Source organism: Marmota marmota, unplaced genomic scaffold, assembly GCF_001458135.2.
Source record: "Marmota marmota marmota unplaced genomic scaffold, marMar, whole genome shotgun sequence".
Classification (NCBI taxonomy): domain Eukaryota; kingdom Metazoa; phylum Chordata; class Mammalia; order Rodentia; family Sciuridae; genus Marmota; species Marmota marmota.
Genome location: NW_025999968.1, coordinates 7,430,974 through 7,448,901, shown reverse-complemented (window position 1 = coordinate 7,448,901; position 17,928 = coordinate 7,430,974). Strand labels below are relative to the sequence as shown.

The 17,928-nt window shown below is 43.9% G+C and overlaps 1 protein-coding gene across 2 annotated transcripts; it reads left to right on the top strand.

The window, feature by feature from the left end:
* Window positions 1-3,637: 3,637 nt before the first annotated feature.
* Tagln3 (transgelin 3) lies at window positions 3,638-17,613 on the top strand. Of its 2 annotated transcripts, none has more exons than XM_048803323.1 (5): window positions 3,638-3,868; window positions 4,181-4,362; window positions 5,512-5,686; window positions 15,572-15,674; window positions 17,133-17,613. In XM_048803323.1, exons 2-5 carry the CDS (start codon window positions 4,183-4,185, stop codon window positions 17,272-17,274), a joined length of 600 nt encoding a protein of 199 aa, XP_048659280.1. In that variant the 5' UTR covers window positions 3,638-3,868; window positions 4,181-4,182; the 3' UTR covers window positions 17,275-17,613. The 2 variants fall into 2 exon arrangements, with proteins under 2 accessions (XP_048659280.1, XP_015334018.1); XM_015478532.2 differs by having other exon boundaries at window positions 3,680-3,868; window positions 4,005-4,362.
* The last annotated feature ends 315 nt before the right edge of the window (window positions 17,614-17,928 follow it).

The following is a 17,928-nucleotide window of genomic DNA, read 5'->3' as shown; positions in this document are numbered from 1 at the left end:
GCAGTTTTTTAAACCAAGTGTGTATTTGTCGGAAAATATCCTTTTTTGTTTTATCTTCCTTTTCTTGGATGTTCAGGTTTTAACTGACAGCTTAACTTGCTTCTGCTAATAAAAGAAGCTGAAAAGAAAAAGCTTGGGCTGTGGATGTAGCTCAGAGCTCTTGACTAGTGTGTTGAGACCCTAGGTTCAATCCTCAGCAACGTCAACCCCCGCCCCTCTCCCCTCAAAAAAGCAGCAGCTCAGTTTGGTCTTCATTCTTGACTGACATGAACAACAGAGGATTATATGCCAGTTAGTTTCTCTGTGAAGACCTTCCTGACTCATTCCCTTCTTCCTTTTTTCCAGGGAGTTCAGTGCTTGGTGGTGTGTGTGTGTGTGTGTATGTATTGAACCCACAGCTTTCTGTGGGCCAGGCAAGTTCTCTACTAGTGAGCCACACCCCCAGCCCTTTTTAAATTTTATTTTGAGACATGGTCTTGCTGAGTTGCCTGGCTGATTTTTGATTCTCCTGTCTCAAGACTCCTAAGGGAGCTGGGATTACAAGTGTGTGCCACAACTCCTGGTTTGTCCATGCCTTTTTGATACAACTTACTGTTGTCAAAGGCTGGGGCTGTAGCTCAGTGGTAGAGTAAAATTCTCAGCCTATATGCCAGCTTTTTTCTCTCAAAGGATCTTTGAGTTGAGATTTGTTTGACATTGCTTATCCTCAGACATCTCCGACATTCCACATCAACTCCTTTGTGAACTTCTCTTTGTACAGCTTTTAATATTCCCTTGAGTTCTGGTCTTGCCAGTCTTCTCATGCTACTTACTCATCTTAAGCAATATCACCAATGTTTATGGTTTTAACTACTACCTACATGCAGATGATTCAAGTATATTCCTATAACCTACAGCTCTCTTGAGCTTCAGACTCATAAAACCAACTGTCTAATGAGCCTCTCAAATACAGTAAATCCCAACCTTATTATCTTTTCCCCTTTATGTATCATCCTACATATGAGTCCTTTTGCAATGATGACACCACTTTTGTTATACAAGTTAAACTGTGAGTCATTCTGTCTCCTTTTACCCAAATCATATCTCATGGTTTTCTTACCCGATGAAAAATCTCCAACTCCTTTGCATGATACATAAGTCCATGCAAATCTGGTAAATGTTTAACAATTAGCTCTGGGGAAAAAAAAAAAAAAAACAGAACCCAAATTTGTAGCATTTGCCAACACCCATGGCATAAATTGAGATTTTTGAAACTACTACCATGACATCTCTGAATACAAAACTGAAAGAAGAAATGCCCGCTTAGCACACGATTACATAGTATTTATACCATATAGAGACACTCAGCACAAATATTCTTAAGAACACAGGTAACAAGAAAGTATAGCAAAATAAACCAGCAAGCAATTGGTCTTGAGTATTTAAACTTTGTAAAACAGCAAGAATAAGTACATATAATTTACTTGCTAATTACCGATGAATTTAATAATTGGTTCTCAAAATTCCTGAAAACTTTTTTTGTGTCACTTCCTTTTAATCCTCTGCTTTATTGATACTAGAACATTTTCTTCTTAATTAAGCTACCTTTTTCCAGCTACCTTTCATAGCCCTTTTTCCTCACCCCATCTACCTGGCAAATACCTATTCCTCTTTCAATACTTAAAGTCATCTCATTTATAAAACCTAGTTCCCTGACCTCTTCCTCTAATAATTGTAACAACCTGAGTACCTGGCATTTACTCTTTACAAGTTTAACTTTGCAGCTAAACCAAGGTTTTATGTTTCATTCTCTGTGTGTGTGTGTGTGTGTGTGTGTGTGTCTGATACATATATGAGCTCTTGAAAATTTGTTGGGAAAAAAAAAAACTATAATGCTAGTAGGTATTCAGAAAATTTCCATTGTCGCACCTCTGTCCCTGCAGGAGATCAAGCATTTCTCTCTTTCCTTCCTCCCTCCCTCTCTCCCTCCCTCTCCCTCTTTTTCCCTCTCCCTCTCCTCTCTTGCTCTCTCCTTCCTCTAGATTTCTGGACATAATTTAACCTATGCCTTGATGTGGTCCCCCTCAGCCACTGTATCCTCTCCAGAATCATAGGCTCAACATTCACTTAAAGCACCTCAGCTATTCTGTTATTGTAAGAAAACTTTGGATACAAAAGACGGAGTGGGGGGAGGCAATTGTGCATCTTTAGAATTGTATCCCTCTTTGTATATCAAACCAAGGTCTTCCTTAGAACAATTCCAGCCATGGAGAAAGATATATGCTTTCTGTGTGAGCCTCTGTCCCCTGAGTCCCAGGTTGATACTAACCTTATTGCTGCCACCCAAGATGCAAATAGTGATTTCTGTAATTCTGCTGATGAGCTCCCTTCTCTCAACTCTCTTCCTAAGTTTTGAGTGTCTGGAACTTCTTTAGAATTTTTTTCACTGAAATTCCATGCAGCATCAAGGCCTGCATCAGTCAGCCCTTCCCTTATTTATTTCTAAACCTTCCCTCCTAAAGGCTACTGGTTCTTTCTCACACTCTTGTCTTTCCCAGAGTTTGTTCTTCTAGGTCTTCAAGTACTGACCACTAAGTCTTTTCTCAGGCACACCACTCACATATCATCTAAGTAATTAAATTTTCTAGACCTCAGGCATCAGAAGATTTTTCTCAATACATATATTATTTGAAAAGTTAATTCCTGCATGGCTTCTGATCAATTTTCCACAAGGACAATGATCACCGTCCCATTCATATACCAGAATTGCTGTTTCTAATGTGTTTGATTCAATTTATCAATCCTTTCTAGAACCAGAATTATGCTTTATTTTTTCCAGTCCAGTATTATGACAATTGAGCACTCAGTAAATATTTGTTCAATGAAGAAATGAACCAAAGAACAAATATTTGAGTTTTTTTTTAATGGTTTTGTTTTGTTTTGGTTTTGCATGAAAAGTACCCAGAGACTTACACAACCCCAGTGAGACTCAATCTATCCTCAAGCATCTTACACTCTAGGAGGACAAAATGCCAAGCCCCTTGACTGTTACAATAATTTCAGGCCAATTTAAACCAAATGATTTATCCTTAGGTCTGTTTGCTGATGCAAATATAATATTCTGTTACCACCAACAGTCTTCAGTTGTGCCTTCATGGTCCTTAATTGAAATAAACGGATGATGTTTCTACACTCTACCAAATTCTTTCATTCTTAAGAATGTATAGGACACGAATTTATAAAACTTGCTCTTAATGTCTTTTATTCTAAAATAGCACTAAAAAGATAAAGCTCTTGAATCAAACTAGATGGAAGCACAACAGTTCTCCACACCATGGAAGTTTCTGGATGAAGCTGGGCTGGCAGTTGAAAAAATAAATGATTGCAGCTCTCAGTTTCTCTCATCCTGCCCTGCCACACAATTGTTACGTCAGGGCAGGGAGAAAGAGGTTTGGCTATTCCTGCCAGATGGACAGTTAGCAAAAGGGACCCTCCTAGGGGCCCTTATCCCCTCCTGCAGCTGTTTGCCGATCTAGCATACAATTGCTGTCTCCCAGAACGGGGAGAATGGTGCATCCAAGAAAGGAGCTCCCAGCGGGAGGGAGGTTGGCTGGTTTGCCCGATGACACAGGAGAGGGTTGGCTTTTGGAGGGCTCTTAGCAACAGCCCTGATTTGACCCCCGTCAACCCTGAGAAAATCAAATCAGCGTCCTATTCTTCCAGGCGCGATGCAGCATCAGCAGCTGTAGGTCAAGGCAGCGTTCCTCTGGGCCTGTTAATTACCTGCTCTTGGCGCTCTCTCCATCGCTGCCTTTGCAAAGCGCTACTGAGAAGTGGAGGAAACGACCACTACCCCTCCCCCTCACTGCCTGGGGGTTCAGGCTCGATTGTGAGTCCCTGTACATACATCATCTCGTCTCGTTGAGAGGCGGGACTGGGGGGGGGGGGTCTAGCCCCCCTGGACAGGCTGAGGTTTTATTTTAGAGTCACTGGCGCGTGGCTGCGCTTTCCTTTCCCGTTTGTAGGTGAAACCCCATTGGCTTCATTGGCTCCTTCATTTAAACCACGCCCGGCTTTCTGCCCGTTTCGCTGCTGCCTGGCCCGGCCGCCCAGCCGCATCCCAGACCTGTTCGCAGGGAGCCCGGGCGCTGTTGCGGCTGCTATTGTGTGGATGCCGCGCGTGTCCTCTCTTCTCTTCCAGAGATGGCTAACAGGGGCCCCAGTTATGGCTTAAGCCGAGAGGTACAGGAGAAAATCGAGCAGAAGTACGACGCGGACCTGGAGAACAAGCTGGTGGACTGGATCATCCTGCAGTGCGCCGAGGACATAGAGCACCCGCCCCCCGGCAGGACCCATTTTCAGAAATGGTTAATGGACGGGACGGTAAGACCGGCAGCGATCTTGTTGCTGGGGTGGTGGACAGGAAAACCCTTCCCAGGGCTCTTTATTTCAATGCGAGGTCGCGGGAGGAGCTGCTGTTGCCAAGTCTTTCTCACGGGAAGGATGGGGATGCCTTTATTTCTTCTGGGTTGGAAAATTCGTGCTTCCTGCACAATTCCCTAGCTGGCTCCGAGGATTTCCCCATCTATCCAAGCTTCACAGCTTCCTTCTGAGTTGTCGGCAATTTTGAGGCCCTCGTGATTTTTCCATTGAGAATAGAGATAAATATTTCCTTGTGATCTCTGCAGCCTTCTTGGTGCATCAGTGCTTCTGGGCCAGTCCTTCCCCCAGGGGAACCTGCTGGTTACACAGTAAAACAAAGGATGGGGGTGGGGGTAGCCTCCTTCCCAACCTCTGGGAACCAGGCTCCCTGGAGGTGCTCAATGGCCATTTGTGGATGGATGGGTTCTCAGGAACCTGAAGGGAGTCCTTCTTTGATAATGCTGTCGTGTGTTTTGGGGATTTGAGGACCACAGGCTCAACTGAATCAAACAAGTCCATCTCTTCTTGCAAGCTGTGATTTACTGTTACATAACTGCTATTCCTCGTATTTGTTGAGTAGCCCAGGACTTGGGTTATAGGTGTCTGGGTAAAGTTACCACCCAGTGTTCAAGTTCTTTTATACATCATTAACACATATGGGATGAGTTATTGAAAACTGATTCTGATCTGTCTTTGGTACAGGGCAAATCAGAACCCACCCTTCCTCCCCTCAGAAACCATAAACTCATCTCTTCATTAAAAGTGTGGAATCATGTTCCTCATCACCTTGTGCCATTCCCTATTTGTAAATATTCTTTCCTTTGTCCTGAAAAGGGAATAAGGAGGAATAAGAAGGGAATAGGCTGCAGGGCTCTCTATAGTCAGGTGCAGCCCTGGGAATAGGGCGATCTGAGTTTTGGGGGTGTAGTGTGGGAGCCTGACTGCAAAACCCTGAACCCATGCTTTCTTGGGGCCTGTGACTTGCTCTTACCAAACCTGGTGAGCTGTGCCTTGTGCTGTGCATATTGTGGGGGAGGGATTCACTTCTCATTTATGATATTGATTACAAAGGGAAACACTGATTCTGTGTCCCCACCCCACCCCCTTCAGGTCCTGTGCAAGCTGATAAACAGTTTATATCCACCAGGACAAGAGCCCATCCCTAAGATCTCAGAGTCAAAGATGGCTTTTAAGCAGATGGAGCAAATCTCCCAGTTCCTAAAAGCTGCGGAGATCTATGGCGTCAGGACCACTGACATTTTTCAGACGGTGGATCTATGGGAAGGTAAACAGCCCTTCAACCTCTGGGTCTGTTCTCCCCACCTCGCACCCCTCCCCTTTGCCCTATCTCTTTGTGAAAGCCACTCAGGATGTTCTTCCCTGTGCCTGCGGGTGTGTGGGGAGTGCTCTCAGCAGCCCTATTAGCCTCCCTCTTTGTGATGCTCTTTCAAAAGGGGTACTTTCCTCTAGGAATGCACACCCTGAGGACACTGGCAAAGGATCTCAGAGAACTAGTGCCATAAACAGAATCCTCGTAGAGAGGAAGCAAAAATGGTCACATGGATGCCTTTTATTCCTGTTGCCCTCCCATAGCAAATCATAGCTCCTGGAGGAGAAGGGAGGCAGGGGGCCAGTGTGCTTCTGACTCACCAGCAGCAAGGCTTACAGACAAAGCCATCTGGTGCAATGTTGTCATTCAACCCGAGAAATAAATAGCACTTGAATCTTTTAAACAATTATCTGGGAGCTTGGTGACTATACCTTTCACATAGGTGTTCTGCTGATAGGGAGTGTGACAAATTTTTTTTTTCTTTCACCTTTATGAAGTGACCTGGTGAGGAAATCTTACAAAGGCATAAAAATCAAATTGCATTCTTAGAAACATTTAGCATTCCACCTTTATTGGGGGAATGATGTGAATGGAGACACTATCAAGGCCTAGTGTCCCTTTAAAACCTGCATTTCCATCCATGTAGCTGAATCCTTTCTCAACTGAGGACTGCCCGAGGCACTGAGAGATGTGGACTAGTCTAAGCAGGACTGCCAGATTGACACTCACGTGTTCATTGTCACTAGTCATTTCTCACGTGTTCATTGTCACTAGCCATCATCATGGCCTGACCAATAGGATCCCCAGGCTAGTGACCCAAATGGCTTTGCTGACAGTGAAAATGTGTAATGTTCCTCTGATCAAAAGGCAAGGCATTTTAAAGGGTATTCAGAGGGTGGTTGGAAGAGATTTCTAGCAGAGGAGCACTCTACCAAACAAGTTATAAACACTTACCTCCGTAATCCTCAGTTACCTACTTAGGCCATTTCATGTTCCCTGACAGATAAGTAGTTAAAATCCTAAGATGCCAAGAGATTTACTTTGCTTTTTGCCATTAATTTAAAAACTCAGATACCCCAAAATTCGGGCCAGGTTACTGGACTTCATGGACAGTTGCCTCTAAATTCCTGTGTGCCATGGTCCAGCCTTGGTGCCTGCTTTCTAGATCAAACCCATGATGAGTTTCCTGAGTTAATAAAGAGAGCTGTGGGTTATTGATGTTCTCCTGTACACTAGGCTTTGGATAAGTGCTTTACTGAATAATGCCAATCACTTCTTCCAACAAAATTATAAGGTAAGTGTTTTTCATTTCCCCATTTCACAGGTGTTGAAGTATGCCCATGGTTATGTGTGTCCGTCCAAGAACTAGTAATTAGAAGAGCTGGGACTCAAACCCAGGCCCTCTGATGCCAAAGAATAGGGCCTTAATTAGTCTGCCAAGGCATTCTTTGGCCAGGAAGCCTAGTTTCCTTCTCTTACACCATGAAGATGCTGTTGAGTCACAATAGTGACTAGCCACTGCTGCTGTTGATGTTGATCATGACAATGACAACAATGAGGAGGATGAGTCAAAGCTGTGTGGGACTGAAGGATGGGGAGTTAGTGTGGATGGAAGGGACCCTCCAAGTGCAGGAAGTATGTAGGAGTAGTAAATTGTGAGGTCTGTAGAAGGCAGGGATCCCAAGGGAGCTTTCCTGTTTTTACATTACTAAGGAGGCTTTACTCCCCTTCCCCCTTTGCCTAAAGACCATGAAGGTGAGCTTTACACGGGGGAGGTACTCACCGCAAGAGGAATGGGGCGTGGGGAGCAAGGATCCCTAATGAACAGCTTGCTGGAGGTCTACACCACCTGCTCCAGCCCCCTGTGTTGGATCCTCCTTAAGGAACAGGAAGACTAAGAGGTGTGACCGTGATAGCCTGAGATAGGGCTGTGGACATTTGGCCCCAGGATAGGATAATTCTTCTAGAAAAGGAGAAAAAGAAACACTAAGGGTCCTATCACCAGCACAGAAGAAGGATCAGCTTTTAAAGGAAAGAAGGAAAGAGATTCATTCCAAGGGTGCTGTCACTGATGGTAGTTAGAAGAACTCTATGTAGACTCTCCAGAAGGCTGGGGAGAGTTGAGAGTGTAGACAACAGGGAGGTAGATGCTTAGGAGTTTCTTAATGACGTCCCCGCCTCTGTGGGGGTCAGAGGTTCAGGGAGATAGGTTATGATTTGGTCAGCACTCTTGATATTTCCCAGTACCTCTGTTTGAAGCTCTGGCCAGAGCTGGTTACTCTATATTTGATCACAGGTGGAAAAGCTGGTTTCTTTGAACAGAGAAGCAGGGAGGGTGGGGAATCATGGATCTAGCAAGCAAGGCCAGAGTTCTTGCTCAAGAGTTGGATGCTACTCACGACTTTTGCAATGACTAAGCTGAAATCAAAGGGCTGTTGCAGAACAGAGTTGGCATGTTTTTTGTGTGTCTGCATTCACGTGAAGGTGTACAAGTTGTATACACAGCTATTGGACTAGCTGTTTTGTTCAGTCCCACACTCAGCTTACAATTCTACCCTCTGATGGAGGCTTTAATTCCATCCTCACATGTCAGTTTACTGTTCCCAATTCCCTGCACCATGGCTGTGGTAGCCATGGCGTGGTGGTTATGGCTGCTGTGGCCCCAGCCCTCTTTTCCTGGGCATTTCTCTTCCTCCTCTGCAGGCATTTTATACTCAACTGCTCTCAATCCCCCATTTTCCTGGCTTGACCTTTTCTTCCTACGCAAAGATCTGCTTGCCCAGAGATGCCTGGTGACTTTCCAGGCTGCCTCTCTTGCAAACCAGTAAAACTGCAGAAGTCCAATATTGCCAAATGCTTTCTTGTTTAGACTTCAATTATTTATAGAAGCAGGGGCCCCAGATACATCTATCATCCTTAAGCCCTTTTGAGGTGAAATATTTGGAATTGACTTGGGAACAATCAGAATACAAGATTCTTCCAAAAGGAACCCAAGGCTCTATGGTCCAGGAAAACACCTGGTCACAGGGGCATTGTAGACAAAAGCTACTAAAGTCCCCTCTAAAGGAAGCTGGGGTGACCAGCTCCTTCTGGTGATAGAGAAGAAGGGAGGACAGTTTTGAAGAATGGAAGGAGGCTGGGGGTGTTTTTCTGTAGGATTAAAGAAAGTAAGTATCCTGGCAGATTATTTTCCAATTTGCTGTGGATGCTGGGTGAGATGGGGTGGAGTCAGCTGAGCTGTCTATGACACAGAGGAGAGTGTGCTGTAGGTAAGACTGTACCATCTTTTCTGAGAACAGAAAGGAGAAAAGAGAAAAAGAGGAGCAAGAAAGGGAGGGGTGTGTGTGTGTGTGTGTGTGTGTGTGTGTGTGTTAGAGAACACATGAGAGTGAGTGTGCTAATACAGGATCTGATTAGAAAGACTGCAGTTAAAGCTTACCCTGGAAGGTAGAAGAGAGTACAGACCCCTGAGTCAGAAATTAGACTTCCTGGTTCAAATCTGTGCCTCACTGCTTTTTAATTAACCTCTATGCCTCAGTTTTCTCAAGTGTAAAATGGGGCTAATAGTACCTACTTCTCAGGGAGAATAAATGAGGGATACATTAGAAATGTTTAGAATATTGTCTGGAAAAAGTAGAGTATATGAAGTGTTGGCAGCATAGAATTATTCATGTCATTGTCCTGTCCTTTCTAAGACTAATAGCAAGTAAGAGATGAAGGAATGAAGCTGGAAAGGCGCTCTTCTTAGACTAAATTAATGGCCACACACAGGAGCTGATAGGGTGGCCTGTTTGACCTTTGCCCTCTCTCCCATCTGCGGATCCTTCTTAGGTCATCCTCTAAACAGGAGGGTGAATGCTCCACAAGTCATTTGATTGACTTGTCTCTCAGAGGTCGTTGCTTTTTTGGTATCTTTCCCCAGGACTTGGAGCTTGGCCAATTTCAGACCCAGAAATGGAACAGCATGAGTTTGGGAGTAAGAAGGGATAGAAACCCTTCTTCTGCTGAATACCAGCAGCATGACCTTGTTGAGGTTGCTTGGCCTCTGCTCTCTTCTGTGTAAACAAGTCTAGTGTCTCCCACGTAGATTTATTATAAGGATCAAGTGTAAAAAGCTTAGCACTGTGCCGGGCTCCTAGACACCTAATAAATATTGGCTTCTCTTCCCCTACCATTAGCCCATCTGTAACTGACCTTTCTTGTTTATTTGTATAACCACTTGGCAGGTGTTAAACATAAGGAATTCTAGAATGTCAGAGCAGGCAAGGCTTAAAGATCAACCAATCCAATTATTCTTCTCAGTGAACTCACTGATGAGGACCCTGGCTTACGTGGTTTTGTCATTCCTGCTCCCTTCCGTTGATGACTCAGAGTTGAGGGTTGTGGTTTACACTGGAAGTGGAGAGTCTGGAAGGTTCAAATATATTCTTCGGCGAGGTGTCACTATATGTGCCATTCCTCAACAGCAAGAGCAGAAGAGACATTCCACCCAGTGTGAGATATTTTGGGATGCTGCGAGGTACTTGAGGCATCACAAATGCCTGCTACTTGACGCTTCCTTTTCTATCAGCATAGCTTTCATTGCTTTTGTTCTAAGTGGCTGCTGACAATCGTATTTGATTTTTCTCAACCTCTGGCCTGCATCAGAATCACTTGGTAATCTTGGGAAAATACAGATTGGTAGGTCACAATTCCAGTTTCTGAGGTATTGACTGTGGGGTGAGGTCCAAGAACTTGCATTTCTTACCAATTTGCAGGTGATGCACCTTCTGCTGGCCTGGGAACCCCACTTTGAGAACCACTATCCTACCCTATTTCACCATCCTGGGGAGGAAAGCAACAGAAATTTATAAAACCTACAGAACAAATCCAACCTACCCTTTGACATTTTTCCTTTGACAACAGCAGTATTTTCTCTACCTTGAGTGTAAAACCGAGAGCTATGCCTAAGTTATTATTATTCAGGGAAATAAGAAATTATTTTTATTCCACTTATTGCTTTCTCTGTAAGTGCAAGAAATATTATTTTAGGAATCCAGTTTCCAAGAGGCAAAAGGCTGGGTTGAGATTGATATAAAATAGAAGTAACTCTGAAAAATACAAATTTGACTTAAGACTGGTTTTCAGTGTTAAAAGTAGAAATAGAAAGTAGAGCATGGCCCACCCAACTTTCCTACCCAAGTGATTTCTCTATTGCCTTTTTTCTCTCTTAATCCTTCTCATTTTTTCTTTCCAAAGATATGCATAAGATACCTTAGAAGTAAAAAAAATTCAGAGAACAAAATTCTTGTTAAACTATCTGTGTGGTAATGTCTCTCAAACTTTACCAGCATTAAGGATCCTTGGGTTGGATCATTATGATGCAGAACCTCTGGCCCCACTCCCCAGAGATTATAATTTAATAGTCTGGGGTACATGACTGTATTTGGAGTAACATTACTTTGTGATAAAATGTGAAGTGAGGAATTCTCCATTGTCAAATAAGTGTCCGTTGCTACCTGACACTCTATTTTAGATTTTCCAGGTGAGAGAGAGAGCTACCATCCACCCTACCAACCTTTTTAAGTTTTTTAAAGGTTATTTCTTTCATTAAGGTTTAAGTTCACAACAAAATTAAGAGACTCGTATTTCCCATATGCCCACTGCCCGTCAAATGCCTAGCCTCCCATTATCAGTGTTCCCTACCAGAGTGGTAATTAATTGATAAACCTATATTGACACTACATTATCACACAAAGCCCACAGTTTACACTAGGGTTCACCCTTGCTGTTGTGCATTCTGTGGGTTTGGATAAATGTGTATCCACCACTGTAGTCTTATACAGCATATTTTCACTGTTTTAAAAATCCTTTGTGGTACATATTTTATCCGTCCCCAACCCCAACCCTGGCAATCACTGATATTTTTATATTCTCCCTAGTTTTGCCTTGTCCGGAGTGTCATGTAGTTGGAATGATACAGTGCATAGCCCTTTCCAATTCTCCCAGCATTTTAAAAAAATTTCAAGTCTAATGTTAACTTCCTCCTATGACAGAGGTCTGGAAAAAAACACAGAGACTGATCAAAATCCCAAGATGTCAGTGTTAATATGGCCTCACCTCTTCCCTATGTCACTTTTCTTCTTATGGTTAGTGGTCTATTCTTAGATCACCATCAAGACTCAATCTCATTTCTGCTGCATCTAGAAAATTCTCAACCTCTGGTTTGTCCTTTTTTAGACTATTTTTCTCCTTTATTTTCTTGGAAGAATGGCCTTGAATAGTGGTGTTCAAGTTGACTTGAGGAGCCACAAGCATCCAGCAAAACATCCAGGAACACTCTCAGGGAGCAACATGATACTAAGTTGCCAGAGCTCTGGGATGGCTCCCAACTTGGGTCAAAGCCCTTCTAATGATAGGTTTTGCTTTTTGACTTTGTGAAAGAAGTCATTGCTTAGCAAATATTATTTAATATTCATGACATGCCGGACATTGTGATATTTAATGAAACTGGAAACTAAAGTATTAGAGCAATGCTTGCCTGTCCATTTGGCTGTCTCAGAATCATCTCAAAAGATTGCCCCAGAACCTGAATATTTAAGATGCTTAGGTAATTCTGATGCTTTGTTAAGTCACCACGTTAAAAAAAAGATAAAGAAAGAACAGATTTTTTTTTCCAGCTTGCCTGATGATTTAAATCACCTGAGGAGTTTATTAAAAATGTAGACTCCCACTACTGGCCAAATTAGTCTCTCAAGAGAATAACCTTAAAATTCATATTTTTAAAAAGATGACCCCCACCCATATCCCAAGAAGCCAAGAAGCTTGGGAATCTACTCTGAATCAACTGTGTATGGCCATTTTTTATACTTGCGTGGTTTTGAAGGCTTCACAACAAGGCAGATGTTATACTTTGATACAAGCAGTTTAGCTTTTGTTGTTTTATTCCCAGCACTGTTCACAGGTCTTCTTAAACATCATTGATTCTTCATACATTTCAGTTTTTGTTACCTGGTTACAGAAATCGGCCTCCACAAGTGGCCCCAACTCCTTCTTCATGCCCCTCTCATCTAACAGTACATACTTGACAGGACTTCTGAACTGGCAAGAGAGGTCAGGCTGCAAAAAGGCCCTCTTACTGTCTCATCAGCCCAGGAGTGGTGAAAGTCTCCACAAGGAGCCTCTAGTAGAAAGTATGCTATCCTGACGAGACAATAAGCTAGACATGAACTGGTCACAGATGGCAGATTTCTAGTCATAATATTAGTTAAAATCTTGACAATAATTCACTTGGTCAGCACACTGATTCTAACAGCTTTTCTTTGCTTTAATGTTATTTGGGTAAAGATACAAAAAAAGTTATTCCAGCTGAAAGCATTCCAAAACTTATGGCTATTGGGGGTTGATGCGTTTGATCCTGTGAAGCCCAAAACCTGTGTCCTGGTTTTATCTCCCTTGCATTCCCTGTGGCCTGGCACTGAAGCAGACACTGTGACCCCTCCCATCATCCCTGATCACTGGCTCCTGCTAAGGAACATGCTTCCCCATCTAGCCTGCAAGGGGGCCCTTCAAGAGAGGGCATATGGTCAAGTGGACTTTGCATTCAGGCTGATCCAAGCTACAGCTTGGCTCCAATTGACCCGTCAGGTGACTCTGGGCATACTAATTAACCTCTATGAGTCAGTTTTCCCATCTGTAGATGGGGAGAAATAATCCCAACTCCATGGGGTTAATTATGATCAGAATAAAGCATCTACCCTATAACTGATATTAAATCTCCTGCCTTGGGACGTTTCTTAAGGGCATATCTTTCTGATTTGTTCTTGTGTAATAATGTTTCCCCCTCCTGGTTTCAGAAACCTGTACATTACAGCCTCCATCAGGTAATCACTTCCTTTTTAACTCTACTGGAATGAGGGTGGGGGTGGTATAATTCTAGGTTCCTGGTCATCTCTCCTTAGCCTGGAACAGCTTTTCCTGTCCCTTCTGGGTTCATGTTTTGCATACATTAATTAGCTCGCCCCTGGTGAAGGAGACTCCTGTGGCTGAACGAAGCTTGCATTTCCCTCATTGCTGCTGGGTGGCAGCTAAGGCTGAGTTGCCCAGGCTTCACATTTCCTCAGACTGGACATTTCAGGACAGGTCTTTCCAACTATCAGAAACAGACTTCTTGTATGCCCTTTGAACAGAGTGGAGAAGATTGGTATGACCTAACCTGAGCCTTCCTATGCTCTGTCATTCTCTTTTAGAATGCTGTGCTTAAGACCAAACCTACTCCATATCGTTTCCCAGAATGAGTCTTTAAAACGTCATTACTACAGTTCTATTAAAGAAAAAAAAAAGCATTCTTTCATACAGTGACAATTACAGAAATGCTTTTCATCTGTGGAAGAAAATGAACAACCATCTCTGCATTTACTCTCTCTTAATTCCTTGTATTCTTTCTGCCCTTCCCCTTCCATCTGCCACCCAGATACTCCATTCACCACCCCAGCTGTTCCTTGAATCTGGGGATTCTCCACTGACAACATTTCATCCTGTATCCATCAGCCAGTCCCACAGGCCTCTCCAGGATCCAGACAATCACCCTGTGGTTAATGCGGGAGGTGGGGGTGGAGGAAGAGAGGCCAGAGAAGGAGGATTTGCTCTCTCTTTGTGTAAATGCACATCCTGGACTGAACTTCCGGTGAGAGCCTTAATTGTTTATTTTATTACAGTTCATACTCCATTCTCACTTTCCATCTGCCTTTGCCCTGTAATTCTGTATTCCCCAGTGACTGAGCTGCAGCAGCCGGGCCAGAGACCACAGATGGCTCACTCTGTCCAAAGAAGGACTTTTCATATTTGCCCTTAACTTTCCCAGCTCCCTGCCAGGCTGAAAGCTCCTTTCCTTTTTAACCAAGTGCCTTTCAAGCTCTTGTATTCCACACTGGTGTCTTGCACAGACCTTTGATCTGCTTTCTAAATAGCAGGTGACCTGCACAGCAGCATCTCTCTCAGCCCAGGGCATGTCACCTGGAAAGGAGGAAAGGAAAAAGGATGGGAGGAGCAGGCTGACTTGCAGGGCCCAACTGCCTCCTCCACAGGCTCCTCTGGTGGCCGCGCTGCCCTTCCCATGCAGGCCATACCTCCCGTGTCTCTTTGCTCTCCTCTCTCACACAAGTGAGTGATTTATTGTCTCCATTTCCTTCCTTTCACCCATCACAAAATAGAGGGCCTTTCATTTGTGTCACATGGAGTGCTTTCTGTGTGGATTTGCTGTTCTCCATTTGCCAGACCTCTGGCCCACTGAGCCAAGTGAATGCTCAATTTGATGAACATGGATGCTTTTAGATGCTTTTAACCCAGATAAAGCACAAGAGAGGAGTCCACTTGGTGCCTGGTGCAGAATCATTCCATTCAATCCCTTGCTCTGTGGTTTTCTTTTCTCTTTCTAACCTGAGGAAAGTGCTCTTCTGCAGACCAGGTTGCCAGCCCCTCCAGAGGACTTTCCTTCCCGCGGTTTGTAGAACCCACCAAGGCAAGGTCCTCTGCTTAGGACAGGGACCTTTCTAGATGTGAGCTGCAGGTGTTCAGAGTGTTTATTCCTATAGCCAGTACGAGTGGATTGGAAAGGTAACTGATATGAGTGGAGAATAATTAATCAGGCTTGTTTTTGTTCCTTTCTGAGTAATTTGGGACTGGTCACCTTAGGATCACTTTGGTAAGTGTACTTCCAAGTGTACTTCCAAGTACTTCCCCCTTGAATGTGGTCATCCACAGCCCCCTATCAGAATTTCTGTCCTGGGTGTGCAGCTACATCCTTCCAGAATTCCTTGGCCCTGACACACACTTGGCTTTAATCTCTTCATTGGCTTCCAGGGAAGGACATGGCAGCTGTGCAGAGGACCCTGATGGCTCTAGGCAGTGTTGCAGTCACCAAGGATGATGGCTGCTACCGGGGAGAGCCATCCTGGTTCCACAGGTAAAAGTTCCTTCTCTGCCTCCTGCAGCAGACAGTTAAAGAGAGGATCAGAAGCCTAGGAGCTCCCCAGGGCCATTTGTATACAGAGCCCCCGGGAGTAAGCGCTCCTGGCCCACAACTGAGTCCCCCCAGCATTCTACCCAGGGCAGAGAGAGTAGGGCCTTTCTTATTAGATACCTGGATCCTCCTGCTCGGCCAGGTGCCTCTCCTGAGGATCAGTGGGAATGGATGGTCGCTTTTAGAAGCAGTTTGATGTCTGTACTTGGTTTATTAAGACCTGAGCAGCCCTGAGTATTCCACCCCCAACTCACTCACTCACCTACTTCCTCCCTCCCTTCCTTCTTTCCTCCCTCTTTTTATTTTTCTTTGTGTACTTAATGAAGATTAAATATATCCTGTTTGCCAAATACTGTCCTGGTTAATATCTGCTATTCCAATGCATTAATAATAACACCCTCTTCCCAAAATTTTCCCAGTCTGGATGATAAATCATATGGACATCTCAGGTTACTGAAAGGATTTTTGGGGGGATTTTTCTTTTGGAGGTAGGGTAAGGACAGGGAAGGTGGGAAGTTAAATTGCATAGCTTTATTCATAGCAAATAATTGGTAAATAATTTCCCTGATGCCCTTTTCTTGTCATTGAGAGTTATAAAAATGTACCAGCTTATGTCACTTTTTAAAGTCACTTTTTAACGTATTTTTAAAGATGAATTGACTGTTTGTTTATTTATTTTTTAATTTTTGGTGGTGCTGGGGATTGAACCCGGGGCCTTAGTGCATGGGAAGCAAGTGCTCCACTGACTGAGCTATATCCCCAGCCCCCTAGCTGTGTCATTTTAAATGACCTTGGTTTGAAAAATCTCCTCAATATTGATCCATTGAATATTGATCCAGCATTATTAGTATGTGGCTGCAAATCCAAAACTATTTGCTACCTGGCTCTTTAGCAAAGTCTTCAGACCTCTGACCTAGAGTAAGACATTTGCCCTTGTTAACTCCTAGGTCCCTCAGCTTTAAAATGGAACATGAATCCTTGGTCCTGTGCAGGAAGGGTGGAAGGGGGTTAATGGCATGGTTTGTAAGAAGCATTGACTTTGTTTCAGAAGAGCGGAGGTAACTGTGAGAAGATGCAGAATGAGATGGCTGAAAATGGTGGAGAAGAAATAAATGAGAGTGGGGAGAAGGGGAAAAAAAAGAAGGAAAGATGAAAGTCAGTTCCCCAGGGAGGCAGCCACAGATTCTCCTTTTCTCTTTGCTGGAAATTCTGAAAAACATCTGGGCTTCTAAGGATAGGGGCCCAAGCCTCAGGGAAGGGCAAGGATTGGGGTAGGTCCTGGCTCAGGGTGGGCCTGCTGGTCTATTAGATGATCTTGGATAGAGCCCATCTAACTGTACATCTTGACAAGGCTTTGAAATCTGTCACATGACATTATTCCATCTCACTCTCCCCATCCAGGAAAGCTCAGCAGAATCGAAGAGGATTTTCAGAGGAGCAGCTTCGCCAGGGGCAGAACGTAATTGGCCTGCAGATGGGTAGCAACAAGGGAGCCTCCCAGGCAGGCATGACTGGGTATGGGATGCCCAGGCAGATCATGTAAGGTGCCGCATCCTGCCCCCCGTAGAGAGGACCAATGTTCCACCCCACAGTCTCTATGAAAAAGAAATAGGTAGTCAGTCACCTTCTGACCTTCTCCTCTTTCTCAAAGCCTCCTCTCCCTGGTTTCTGCAAGTGCTGCATTTCTGCTGAGAATCCACGTTGCCTACTGCTGCCACCTTCTGTTCTTTTAGAACTATGCAAGGACTTCGCTTCCTTCCTCTTACTGAGCTCTTTCTGTGCCCTGAAGTCCCCATTTGATTATTTATTTATTTATTTGCCAAAAATCTCCCTGGTCAACTTATAGAACACACCTAATAAACAAATTAGTCTTGTGTCTTAACGTGTTCGGTTCACTCTGTGTCTTTGGGACTTTGCAGACTGGGTTGATTTCTCTTAAATTCAAGAGACCCATAGGATGGAATTAAGCTTTAGCTGTAGAAATATGGTTAGCTATGAGGAAGTTCTCCAGTATAATGTTTATATTGGCAATTGCAGCAGAAAATTTAGAAATAGTTTTGCCCACCACAGAGCTTAAAGCTGTGAGTTCAAGAACAAGGTCTTTGGCCCCCACATATTTTTTGAGTACCTACTCCGTGCTTATTATGCTAGACCTTGTAGAGGATGCAGGAATGAACATGGCAAAGCCCCAGTTCTT